At 37.8% G+C, this 13,983-nt stretch overlaps 1 protein-coding gene across 1 annotated transcript in view; it reads right to left on the bottom strand.

The window, feature by feature from the left end:
• Nucleotides 1–13,732, bottom strand: part of LOC127548365 (serine/threonine-protein kinase 10-like) — a 64,911-nt gene extending 51,179 nt beyond the window's left edge. Inside the window, exon 1 of the mRNA XM_051975755.1 lies at nucleotides 13,052–13,732. Coding sequence (XP_051831715.1) covers nucleotides 13,052–13,198 — 147 coding nt within the window. The 5' untranslated portion in view covers nucleotides 13,199–13,732. The remainder of the gene's footprint in view (nucleotides 1–13,051) is intronic.
• Nucleotides 13,733–13,983: the final 251 nt, after the last annotated feature.

Raw genomic sequence — 13,983 nt, 5'->3', positions numbered from 1 at the left:
TGATGGAGAGAGCCATCTGCACCCAGAGAGAGGATTGTGGGGACAGAGTGTGGATTACAACATAATATTTTCACTCTTTTTTGTTATTGTTTGCTTGCATTTTGTTTTCCTTCTCATTTTTTCCTTCTTGATCTGATTTTTCTTGTGAAGCATAATGATTGTGGAAATATGTACAGAAGAATTGCACATGCTTAATTAAGATGTATTGGATTATTTGTCATCTAAGGGAGGGAATGGAGGGAAGGAAGGGAGAAAAAATTTGGAACACAAGATTTTACAAGGGTGAGTGCTGAAAATTATCTATACATATGTTTTAAAAAATTTTTAAAAAGCTTTTAAAATCAATTAAAAAAAAAAGCTTCCTGTAGGAAGTAGGATTTGAGCTGAGTCTTAAAGGAATCTACAGAAGCCAGGAATAACTGGGAGTGCAGTGGATAGAGTGCTAGGACTGAGATACTAACTATCTGTCTGTCCCTGGGCAAGTCATTCACCCTGTTTGCCTCAGTTTCCTCATCTGCAAAATTAACTGGAGAAGGAAATGACAAACCATTCCAGTATCTCTCCAAGAAAACCCCAAATGGGACAGGATGAGTTGGACATGACTGATGTCATTTGGCTGAACAACAACAAAAGGTAAGGCAGGAGACAAAGAGGTAAAAAGGCAAAACATTCCAAACATGGGAGACAGTCAATGAAAAAAACTCAGTCAAAAATAGAAATCATGTGAGAGCAACATGTTGCAAGTAGGCTGTAGTTTCTAGAATTGAGAGTATCATTGAGGGGAAGAAAGAGTAGAAAAGCTTATAAAGATAAGAAGAGGCTAGGTTGTAAAGGACCTTAAATGACAAATGGAGAATTATATATTTGAATTAATAGGAAACCACTGAAGGTTATTGAGTTGAGGCAGGTTAGGGTAGAAAATGACATGGTTAGATTTGCATTTTAGGGAAGTCACTTTGGCAGCTTTGTGGAATATATTTTATAAGAACCAGTTCAACATTCAACTTTCCCACCTTTCATTGCTCATTCTCCTCATGTGACCACCTCACTTCTGTTCTAGTGATATATAACTATACATATTTTTTCTATGCCTTGGTAATATATAGCAGCCTACTTCTGCCCTTTGGGTTATTTATAGTTTTGATTCTTTTGAGATGATGATATGGTATGATTCATAGCCTTATAATGCCAATGGACTTTAACAGCAGGGAGCAGTCTGGTGTTATTGAAATAACTGCACATTCCCCCAAATAAGTAGTCTACTTTCCTCTTACTCAGTTCTGAGCCCAGATCATTGTTCAACTACTCTGTCTTTCAACCAAAAAAACCCCAACATTAATAGACTAACTCAATGGGATGCCCATCCAATTGCATATGCTAAGCATTTTCATTCACTTGGTTTTTCTTGTGTGATTTTTTAGGCCATTCTCTTTTGAGTGTCCATAGAGAGTCTTGAAGAGGTCTATCAGCACTTTGGGGCTCAATGAAATCAGTACAACGTCATCTGAAAACAAGAATACCTGGGAAACTTTATTATCTGGAAAAAAGGAAATCATCTTCCATTTGGACCTCCCTATTTTGGGGATGTAACAGAGTTATTCGAGAATTTCTTAGATTATGTGTTTCTCTGTGGAAGAGATGGAGGGGACAAAAGCAAGGACTATGTTTAATGCTCTCTTCTTCATTATTCACACGACCTCATCCTCCTGCCCATATTTAATACACAGAAATTTTGACATGAAAAGATCATTTCATATTATCTGCTATAGAAGCAGAAAAATTCTTGGAGTTCACTGTATTTGTCCTGGAAGGAGCAGTAGGAAAAATTCTTAGGTACTCATCATTACTAGAGACCATTATTTCAATCCTTGCACAAAAAGGCATGAAATAAATATTTTTGAATTGAATTATCTATAACTAATATGTATTGCTGCTAAATACTTAGCTCAAATCTATGTTTTCAAATAATGGTCTGCACATTTTTTAAATCTTCTAAATTGTTCAAAGTAGAATCTTATGGTATTTCTTCTTATTGAAATGAGTTGTCTTCTTTATACAAAATACATGATTTCTTTCACTCTTTCCCTTCCTCTCCTTTCCTTCTTTTTTCTTCTCCCCTTCTTTTTCTCTCATCTTTTATTTTTCTTTCTTTGTCTTTCTTCTTTCTTCCTTTCTGACTCTGCCTTTCTCTTTCTTAAAATCTGTTTGTCTCCCTCTATGTTTCTAGATTTCTATCTTTGTCTTTCTGTTTATGCTTCCTTCTGTCTCTGTTTTTTTCTGACAGTTGTTGAAGTATAGTATTCTTGTTAAAGCTAATTTTCTTTAATGGACACTTTCATATTCTATCTTAACAAAATTATGAGTAAAATTACCTCATACATTAAATCATCTCCAGTTTTACTCTATAAACGTTTTCATTCTCTCCTGGAGAAAGATATTGAAACCTGTAATTTACCACAAAATCCATTAAATTGTTGAACCCTGTGATGGAAATATAGCTTTAGATAGAAACTCTCAAGCCCCTATACAATCCAGTAAAAAAAAAAAAGTTTGCTTTATGATAGAGGATTGGAAGAGGAAAAGGGATTTTTCCTAATTATGTTTTTTCTTTGTTAAACAAGCTATTTGAGAATTAATGCAACTGCCTTTAAGACTCAGGGTGCCTCTGCCTTGGCACAAAGAGGCAACAAAACATAGGGACTGAATTTAAAGAGGAAAATGTCTTTGCTGAAGAAATTTGTGGAAGCATGTATATATAGAAGAAATTCTCCTCATATATTTTACTGTGCTATTTAATTAAAAATATTTTGCTGCAAATAAATGAGTCTTTTGGTTGTTCCAGTAAAAAAAAAAAGTCAGTGAAGGCTTGAGAACTATGATTTTTGAGTGATGCTGATCCAAAGCATGCTTTGATCCTGGGGATAACTTTTAGGGGTGTCATGACTGAAGTGAAGGATCAGGGTATACAACGCTGAATGCTGATGTATAGTGTATTAGGATACAAATATGTTGGTTTCACTGACATTAACAGAAATAAATCACTACAGAAATCTCAGAAAACTAGTCCAGTTCATCTCTTTGTTTTCCTTCCTACAATAGTTGGAATATTCTAATTTAATTGGCTTTCATGTTAATTTTTCCCAACCTCATTTTCCATTACACTATTTTTTTCTGGTTTGTAAAATGATACTGTTTGTAAGCTTTTGATGTAGTCCTCTATAATGTTTTGCAAATGAATTAATATTTTAAATTAGCTTTATCCTTGGTTGCCAAAATTCTTAAACTTGGCAAAGGGAAGAAATGTTTGTTGGTTAAAGTAGTTTCTTGGCTCTCTGACTTCTTTGATTAAATTTATCTTTATCAATGTTTTAACTTGCAGTTCCCCCCTTTTTTTTTTCCTTCAGTCAACAGCTTGTTTAAAGAGGTTTGGATGCAGCAGTTGAGATTGAGCACTTTACTTTCTCGTGTTTATCAATTCCTTTAATTTAACATTCATTTTGATCTTACCTTTAACCAGGCAATGATCTGATCATACAGAGGCATTTAGTTCTGTAATATCTTGCACATTAGTTACTGGTTATTTCCTGTTAGTTAATATACAGTCAGTTTAATTGTTCAAAAATCCTCTTTGGTGCTAATCAAGTCCTATATCTTCCAACTCCCTTCTTGCAGAAATTATTCATGCTATAAAGCCCAGCGTTTTCTGAATAACTTACAGGGTATTTTTGTCTTTTTTATTTCTTACTTTTGTGTCTTATTAAATCAAACAAATGGCTGCTCTAATGTAAAATTAGTGATGGTTTTCTTATATTAAAAGAAATGATTAGTTTTCTTTTGTGTTAGAACGCTAATCTGATTAAATAAATTCAATACAGATGAGCGTCTTCTTATCTGAGTTTATTTCTTTATCAAGTCCTTAATTCTTAGCATAAGGCTAACATGAGTGGATAACATGGAAATCCATTCAATATTTCATATGCATATGTATATATGTTCACTTTCTAGATTGCTGCCTTGTTCTTGTTATGGCAAAGGGGCTTGTGTAGCTTAAGAAAACCATGAACTATTTTGTGCAGTGTTACCCAAGACAGACAAGGCATAGGGGAGAGTTCTGACAAAAAATGGATTGCCAAAGAAGGAAATGGCAAATCACTCAAGTATCTTTGCCATGGAAATCCTATGGACAGTATTAAAATGATAAAAGAGATGATGGTGGATGACTCCCCCGAATTGAAAGGTTTCCAGAATACTACTAGGAAAGGACATAGGACAACTCCAAGTAACTTCAGAAAGAATGAAGTGGTGGGGTCACAGCAGAAAGGAAGCTCTGATGTGGGTGGGTGTGATAACAAAATGAAAGGGTGATTCTGTAAAGGTCAATATTGTCAGAGATAGAAAGATTAAACACTAACTTCTTGGGTAGGAGTGAACTTAAATCAATGGGCATAGTTGAATTTGATGGGGTGATCTTTACATATAGGTCTGTGGGCAAGAATACTTTAGGAGAAACAGAGTAGCCCCCTTACTCAATAAGAAGGTGAAGAAAATAATGCTGGGGCATGATCTAAAAAATGACAGAATGATATCTATTTCAATCTAAGACAAACCATTTAACATCACTGTGATACAAGTCTATATACAATAACTGATGTTAAAGAGACCAAAGTTGTTCAATTCTATGAAGATTTACAACATCTTCCAGAATAACACGAAATGGAGTCTAGATGCAGATTGAGGCATATTTTTTTTAAACTTTTTTGTGTGTTTTTTTGGTCTGTTTTCTTTCACAACATGACTAATATGGAAATATGTTTTGCATGACTGCACATGTCTAACCTCTATCAAATTGCTTGCTGTCTTGGGGAGGGATAAAAGGGAGAGAATTTGTAAGTTAAAAATTATTTTACATGTAATTGGAAAAATAAAATATTTTTAAAAAATAAATAATATCAAAAAATGTGACATTCATCATAGGGCATTAGAAGGATAACGTAGTAAATCAAAAGATAACTGGAATAACAAACTAATTTGGCTTTGGAGTACAAAATAAAGCAGGGCAAAAACTGATAAGTATTTTGTTAAGAGAACTCACTCTTTTTCAACAATCCAAAAGGAAAGACTGTCCAAAAGCACATCAAAGTAGATGACCAATATAAAAATCATATTGATTATGTACTTTGCAACCAAAGATGTGTAGGCTTTATACAGTCAGTTAAGACTTGGAGCTGGTTGTGGGTTCATGGAAAAATCCAGACATAAATTGAAGAAAATAGAGAAAAGTGCCAGACCATACAGATATGACCTAAACAACATTTCTTATGAATATGAAATGAAATTATGAATAGATTTAAGGGATTATGTCTGGTAGATAGAGTGCCTGTAACTATGGACAGAGAGAGGTTCACAATATTGTATAGGAGGCAGCAACAACAAAAAAATCCCAAATAAAAGAAAGAGCAAGAGCGCAAAATGACTGTCTTATCAGGCATTATAAATAGCTAAGGAAAGAAGGAAAGTAAAAAGGAAAGGAGAAAGGGAAAGATATACTCAACCTAATGTAGAATTCCATAGAATAGCAAGGAGAAATAAGGTTTTCTCAAATGACTAATGCAGAGAAATAAAAGAAAACAATAGGAAAGGGAAAGATAGATCTCTTCAAGATCATCAGAGATACAAGGCAATGTTTCAATCAAAAATAGATAAAAACGAAAATGGTAGGGACTTAGGAAGAGGTACAAAACAGAAGAGTTTAAGAAGTGGCAAGAATACACAAAAGAATTCTATAAGAGCTTAAATAATTGATAATGACAATGGTGTGGTTATTACTGTAGAGCCATAAATCCTGGAGAATGAAGTCAACCTGAACCTCAGTACACATTGCTAACCATAAGGCTAGTGGAGGTAATAGAGTTACAGTTGAACTACTTAAAATCCTGAAAGATGTTTTTGCTAAAATTCTGCACTCAACATGGCAGTAAATTTGAAAAACTCAATAGTGGCTACTGGATTAGAAAAGATCAGTTTACTTCCTGTTCTAAAGAAGCGCAATGCTAAGGAATGTTCAATCACCAAACAATTGGAAGCAAAATGGCTGTCTTATCAGGTTTTATACCTGCATACCAGCAAAGTTATGTTTAAGATTCAGCAAGTTGGGCTTCAGCAATATGTGAATTAAGAATTATCAGAAGAGCACAGATTTTTAAAGAAGAGGATGGTTTTTAAAGAGGCAGAGGAACTAGAGACCAAATTGCCAATATTTGCTCGATTATGAAGAAAGCAACAGAGTTTCAGAAAAACATCTACTTCTGTCTCATTGATTACACTAAAGTCTTTGGCTGTGTAGAACATGTCAAAATGTGGCAAGTTGTCAAAAAGATGGGAATACCAGATCATGTTACTTGTCTCTTGAGAAACCTATATGCGGACCAAGAAATAACAGTTAGAACTAAACATGGAACAACTGATTTGTTTAAAATTGGGAAGGCAGGGGCAGTCAGTTGGTGTAGTGGATAGAGCTCCAGCCCTGCGGACTTGAGTTCAAATCTGACTTCAGATACTTAACACTTCCTGGCTGTGTGATCCTGGGCAAATCACTTAACCCCAGTTGCCTCAATTAAAAAAAAATAAAATAAAATAAAGGGAAGGGAGTATGTTTGACAAGGTTCTATATCGTCACCTTATTTATAATTTACATACAGAGTACATCGTGTAAAATGACAAGCTGGATGAATCTAAAGCTAGAATTAAGAATGCTGGGAGAAATATCAATGATCTCAGATACGCAGATAAGATCACTCTGATGGCAGAAAACGAAGAGGGCTAAGAAACCGCTTTGTGAGAATGAAAAAGGAGAGTGAATAATCTGACTTGAAGCTTAACAGAAAAAAAAAAAGTAAGATCTTGGCAACAGGACCCATCACCTTCCTGGCAAATAGATGGAGAAGAAATGGAAGCAGGGTCAGATTTTATATTCTTAAGCTCAAACATCACTGCACATGGTAAACAAAAACATGCTCCTTGGAAGCAAAGCTATGGCATATCGGACAGTCTTCTAAGAAGCAGAGATATAACCCTGGCAACCAAAGTTCACATAGTCAAAGCTATGGTTTTTCCATTAGTAATCTATGATTATGAGAGTTAGACTATAAGGAAATCTGAGTGCAGAACCAATGCTTTGGGATTATAGTGCTGGAGAAGACTGCTGAGTGTTCCTTATAGCTCAAATAAGTCACTACTTTAAAAGAAATTAATCCAGACTATTCATTAAATGGATAAATAAGAAGTTGAAGATTAAATAGTTCGAGAAGACAAAACTTATTGGGAAAAAACCCTGATGTTGGGAAAAATTGAAAGCAAAGGAAGAGAATGGCAGAAAGAGAAATGGATAGTGTCATGTAAGCCACAAAAATGAACCTGAACAGCCGTTAGGGAATGATGGAGGATAGATAGAAGGACCTGGCATGCGATGGTCCATAGGATCATGAAGAGTTAAAAATAATAGGATGAGTGAACAACAAACACAACACATACATCTATATACATCTAGTTGGTGCAGAGTCAGGAAGTCTCTCCTTTCTGACCTCAAACATTTATTAGTTGTGTGACGCTATGCAAGTCATTTAGCAAGCCATGTGGTTAGGAAGAACCTTTTTTGATTAGCAGCATAGTCAGCATCTTCAAAAAAGCTCGAGTTAGCTTTAGCCATCTCTTCACTTTAGTGTCTTCAGCCAGCCTCTGGTAGTATGAAGGCATTCAGTGAGAGACTTTGCTCTAAGAGAAAGAATTATGAGATTTTCCTCCATCTAACCCAGAGAAATGGATCCTAGGTTTGGTTTTTTGGTTCATCCATTCTTGTGTGTTCTAGGTTTAGAGAATGGAGTCTCCAACTTTGAGAAAGTTATCTACAAGGGACCTAGGCTAGATTGCCCTGAGGATCAAGGGGTGATATTCAAGACCCCAGTCCAGTAGAAGGAGTGACCCACCAGTCAAGTTACATCAAGACATAGACAAAGAAACCAACTAGGATCTTACTGCTGTAGTCCAGGGGATGAGGACCTGAACTCAGCTGTTGCAATTAGACTATATTGCTGTTATTAAGCAACAATTATTAGATCTCCATGTTAGTCCTTCATACAATAAACTCCTGTGGTTCTCAGTCATCCTCAGGATCAAATAAAAAATCCCTTGTTTGGCTATTTAAGGACTTTGCAATCTGGCCCCTTCTTAACTTTCTAGTCTTCTTATACTTTGATCCCATTTACACACACTGCAATCCAGTGCAGAGCTCTTGGTGTTCCTCCCACAGGCCATTCCATCATTCAACTCTGGGCATTTACTCTTTAATCTTAGTGTCCTCTCTCTGAGGGAGTTTATCCAGCTAATTCTGTATATCTCTTGTTTGTATGTAACTGCATGTTTTCTCCTCCATCAGCTCCTTGAGAGCAAGGATTATTGTTTTTGCTGTGCTTTGTATTTACAGCAGTTATCATAGTACCTGGCACATAGTAGGTGTTTAATAAATACTTCACAACTAATTTGTTGACTTAACAACTCTAGAGGAATAACTCAAACTTTCTTGGCTCTAGCCTCTCCCATTGAAAATGACATAAGCAATACCTAGAGTATCTCCTCTTCACTCTTGGAGCAATTATGAGGAGCAAATGAGATCATGTAGTGGAAAGTTCCTCTTAAAGCCAAAGTCCACATCACTTAAGCCATCATTGTGTTTAAAATGCAATTATCTTTGGATTGGTTAACATGTTAAGCCTGATCGTCATTCCTTATCCCCAATATGTCACATTTGGCTGTAGAATTTCAGACTTCTACCAAAGGAAATCCAACATGCTTCAATTATGTTAAAAAACATCACATGATTTGCCACACCATCTAGAGATGGCAGCAAGGATGTTGTGGAAGGAACAGAATGCTATGGAGATAATTTGAGAAAAGGAATATGGTCTACAAATTGGGTTGGTACTTGATTTATTTCTAATAAGCTCTTCATTCATACTGAAGATTGCAGTAAAACTGGTAGTGTATCCCTAATGATCTATAAAATCTGAAGACTCAATTATGACTTGCTATGACTTCATATCACTCATTAGATTGAAGTCCATAGTTTCAATTAAACTTTGGTCCAATTAAATCAAATGAAGTCTCTACCTTTTTGGCTGGCATTCAAGAGCCTTCACAATCAGACTCAACTCTACTTTTCTAATTTTTTGGCCATTATTCCCTCTGTGTGTTCCTGTCGAGCTGTTCTTGGGCTGCTCATTCATTTCTCTGATTCTTGCCTTCTTTATCTATAAAATATAGGAGTTTGCCTAAATGATATCCAAGTCTTTATCTAAAAATATGATTGTATGAGTCCCAGAACCCCAAATATTTCCTGAATTTTTCCTTCTCTATTCATTTGCACATACATGTGCCTTTGTCTGCAAAGTCCACCATACACCCCATTTCTGTCCCACATTTTATTAAGCCCTGGATAATAGGCCATAGCCTCCTTTTTTTCCTGCAATCGGGTCAGGAAAAAACTGAGTTTGGATAAAATCCTAAGTCTTGAGGATCTGGCCCCCTTCACATACACTTCTGACACAGTGAAGGATAGCAAAGAAAAACATTGTCCAGGTAGTGCCTACTTCCTTGACTCAATCCCTGCCCAAGATTGTCCTAAGCTAAGTTATTCCCCATATCCCAGTTATGTTTTTATATCTTAACAAGCTTGTCCTTCCCTAGAATTATATTCCCTATCATCCCAGAGGAGACCCAACTTCCCTTATCTCCTGGGCCTAAGTTATAGTCCCCATCTTGTTAGTACCAGGTTCATTTTTGTCTCCTGTCTCTCTGAAGTATCTTCCTAAAGATGACAAAGCTGCAAGATGTTAGTTAAAGTAGCAAGCTAATTGCATGTCTGGTTTCTGTATCTTTCTTGTAAACTCTAGTTAGTTAAAACACTATATAAATTCTACACCTCAGTTTCTCTGCACTGTATGCTATGGAAACATATTCCCATGCAGTTAGCTGGCTTATTAAATTCTCCACTTTAAAATTAAACTAGTTTCTACTCGCCTCAGTTTGAACTGATTTTTCTTTCATGTCTCAACTCAAAATGACGCCTCCTCTGTGAAGCTTTCCCTGATCCTCGCAGAAGGAATTGTTCTCTTATTTCATCTGATTTCACTTCATTTTATGCAATTCTTTTTACCTATCATTTTCTATATTTGTGTACATTTGTCATCCTTATTAGACTGTGAGCTTCTTGAGGGTGAGGATTAAATTACCTGTTTATATCTCCCTGCCCTAGCACATCGTCTACTGTATCATACTCTACAGCATTCACTATACCACAGTTTATACCATAAATACGACAATTCTTGCCTACATAGGTTTGAATTGTGTTTTTTCAACAAGTAGAGATGAACTTTTAGCTGCTAATTAACTGAAATAAAAAATAGACATCAGTTTTATTATGCTGTGCTAAGTGCTGGGAATACAAAGACAGTCAAAAAGCATTCCCTGCTCTCAAGAACCTCACAGTTTATTGTGGGCACACAGGAAACAGAGGCAGTTGTGAACGGAATTCTTTTGGGTTGCTCCATCTGGTCAGTGGACTTCCCAGCAAGAACCAGGCTGTTGCTGTAAAAATTGTATAAAGTGGCGAAAGGTGGAAAGTTCATATAAGCAAGCTACCTTTGGTTCAGGTCAGCAAAATGGGCATCTGAGCCCACCTGGTAGTGTAGACTCTGTTCCATCTTATCTGAAAACCTTCCCCTTCTCCACAATTACTCTTTGAGCAATTAGAATAAGCACGTTGCCTAAGTGGGTGTCCAGAAAAAAAAAAACTGTAAATGTATAAGGGACAAAAATAAGTCCTTCTCCACAAGCTTTGCTTTAGTGAGACTTTTTTTTTTCCTCGTTGAAACCACACTTCATAATAACAAGAGCCGTAAACAGGAAACCGAAGGCTGGTGTGTCATTGTTCTGAGCCTCAGATAACAGGGCCCTAGAAAAGGGGCTCAGGCCCCTTCCAAACTCATCAAGTGTTTCAGCTTGAAGGGACCTTATGGGTCAGCTAATCACTCCCACTCATTTTCAGATGAGGGAAATGAAATACAGAGAGAAATGTGTGCCCAAGGTCACACTAATTTAATGAGAGCTTGAAGAGATCACTCTGCTGTTTTGATAGCATCAGTCCAGCAGTGTCCTATAGTAGACAGAGGGCTGAATTTGTGAGAAAGCGCTGACAGCTGGGTGACCCCAGGCAAGAGATTCAGACTCTCTGAGGCTCATTTTCCTCAGGTGTGAAGTGAAGTTAATCATACCTATAGATAAAAGTGACCCCACAAGGTGGCTCTGAGGTTCCAATGATATAATCTATGCAAAGGGATTTTGTCTTAAAGTCTTATCTGAAATTACATCAGAGTAGGAAAGTCTGGGTGAGGAACTTGCTTTATCATGGTCCCCGGGTAATTTACAATCTTAGAATTGTTTGGGGAAAAGGAAAATGCCTTTTTGAGGTCACTTAGCTATTGGGTTTGAGAGGCCAGACTTGAATCTAGATTTTCTTGCCCTGAGGTCAGCTCTCTACAAGGCCAGGCACTTTGCAATTTATAAAGCAATGTATAAATGTCAGCTATTATTATTGCAGAAAACATTCAGGCAATGTGGATTCATTCATTAATTCACCACCCATTAAAAAGCAAACAAACACCAACCTGCTTTGTATGAGATAAAATATCAGGGACAGCCCCTACCCTCTAAGTAGGATAAGAGAAGAGGGACAAATAAATACTAGCAGGATTTCTTCTACCCACCCCTCTCTAGTGGGAAAAGATATAGGATCCTGCTCCTCTGTACCCTTTTGGCCCATCCCAAGAGACAAGATCTCCAAGATCCCAGAGGAAGCTGATTTTCTTTGAGATACGTGTCCATCTGGGTCAAATCAGCAAACATCTTCAGCCTCCCTCCCAGGGCAAAGAGAAATCACTTCTGATTGGAGTGACCAATTATTGAGCAAGAAGAGAAGGATACTGCTTTAGGAAGATTAATAGAGTAATGGCAGATATGGATTAGAAGGGGAGAGAATGGAGGCAGGGAGGCCCATAAGGAGGTTACTGAACTAGTCCTGATGAGAAATAATGAAAACAAGTTCAAGTTGTGGGAATGGAAAGGAGACACTTTCAAGTGACATCAGAAGAAAGACTCAGTCATCAATAGGACTTGAAGATAGGTTGTACCTGACATTACTGTGATGTTTCTACTGCTGGTACCTACGAAGTTAGTGCTGTCGCTAGAGGTGGCCAGGTCAGGAGAGAGTGATTCGAGGTAGAAGGTGGTGAGTTTTGTTGGGTGTGTCTGAAGAGTCAGTGGGACATTTAAGTTGCAATGACAGTTGGCAGTTTGAAATGTGGGAAATAAAAAGTGGGGAAATAGTCTACAGAGAGGTAACAGTCGAAGAGACTGTATGTGGATGAGATCAACAAGGCAAAAAAAAAAAAGAGGACAAAAGTAAATATGGGAAATATGGGAAATACATGAGGAAATCAGGAAGAAGTTAGGAAGTCACATATCGGCAGTGGGGGCCATGGAATTCCCAGTTTTATTTTGAGTATCTGTATGTGTTGTACCTTTATCTAGGGCAACATGTAGGACATAGTGGATAGGCAGCCAGGAAATCCTAGGCTCAAATTCCATCCTAATACCTATTAACTGGTGATCCAGGCTAAGTCATTATCCCTTTGTGCCTCATTACTTTTTTTTGTAAAGTAAAATCTCCAACCTATGTTCCTAACGCAAGATCTTTCTAGCAGGTAGCCAAGGGCAAATGAGACTGAGAAAAATCAGGATTTTTCCTACCCACACCCCTAGTGGGAAAAGATATAGGATCCTGCTCCCTTGTGCCCTTCTGGTCCATCCCTAGAGTACTAAGATCTCCAAGACTTCATCCCAGAGAAGCTGATTTCCTTTGAGGTACGTCTCCATCTGGGTCAAATCAGTAAACATCTTCCATCTCCCTCCCAAGAATTAGTCGCAGCCATCTCTTGCTTACCTTAAATACTTTCCCAAAGGCTCCGTCCCCCAGCTCTCCCACAAGTTCCCACACATCCTCAGGATTCACATCTCGTTTCACGTTGGTGTAATGCTTTCCCTTCTTTTTCTCGGTCCCAAATCTGAGCAGCCTCAGGAAGAAAGCCATGGTGAGCACTTTATTCCTCGCAGGTGCTACTGGGATGCTGTCTTCTTCCTAGGGAGGCCTTGAAATGACTATACCCCACTGAAGTACAGGTGGGGGGTGGAGGAGAAGAGATCCCTAGTCTCAAGACTTCAGGACAAGTAATAGTCACTGAGGCCACTGTGCCCTTTATTATCCAGCACCTTGACCCGGTTACAACCCAGGAAACTTCAGAACCTGGAAGATTTTGGAAGAGAAGAGGCTAATAGGCATCTTAGAAGGGCCCTGAGGTGAATTCCCCTTTCCTCACGTTCTAGCCCATTTCTGGAGATAAACCGTGGAGCAGTAGATAGTTCCAAGGTTGATTTAACCCATCTTCTCATCCTGGACTTGTGGACTCCAGGTGCCTCTCACACCAAGCCCGGACCCCTCACAGCTCATCCCTCTGATCCTTTCCTCCCTGACCTGTGGCTCCCAGGATCCGCACTACCTGGGCAGGAGGGGCGTTGGCCAACATAGTGGTTTCTGGGGCAGGTCCCAAATACTTGGTGTTTCTTTTGCCAGCAGGTCACTGAGGGCTGTTAAGACAGGAAATGAACTGCAGATAAGAGTCGACAGAAGGAACACGTGAGTATGAGAGAGAAAGAGAGATACACATGTACATTCACAGATGGCTGACACAGAAGGCAGATGTTTTAGGGAGAAACTTAGAGAATTCTTCCCTTCTAGTTTCAGAAGAGTTTTGGTAGCAGGGTCCTGGCTCTTCCCTGGCTCTGAGTAGTTTTAACTGTTTCTAGTTGTCTATAACA

Source organism: Antechinus flavipes, chromosome 2, assembly GCF_016432865.1.
Source record: "Antechinus flavipes isolate AdamAnt ecotype Samford, QLD, Australia chromosome 2, AdamAnt_v2, whole genome shotgun sequence".
In the NCBI taxonomy this organism is placed as follows: Eukaryota; Metazoa; Chordata; class Mammalia; order Dasyuromorphia; family Dasyuridae; genus Antechinus; species Antechinus flavipes.
This window is presented reverse-complemented; position numbering and strand designations above follow the sequence as displayed.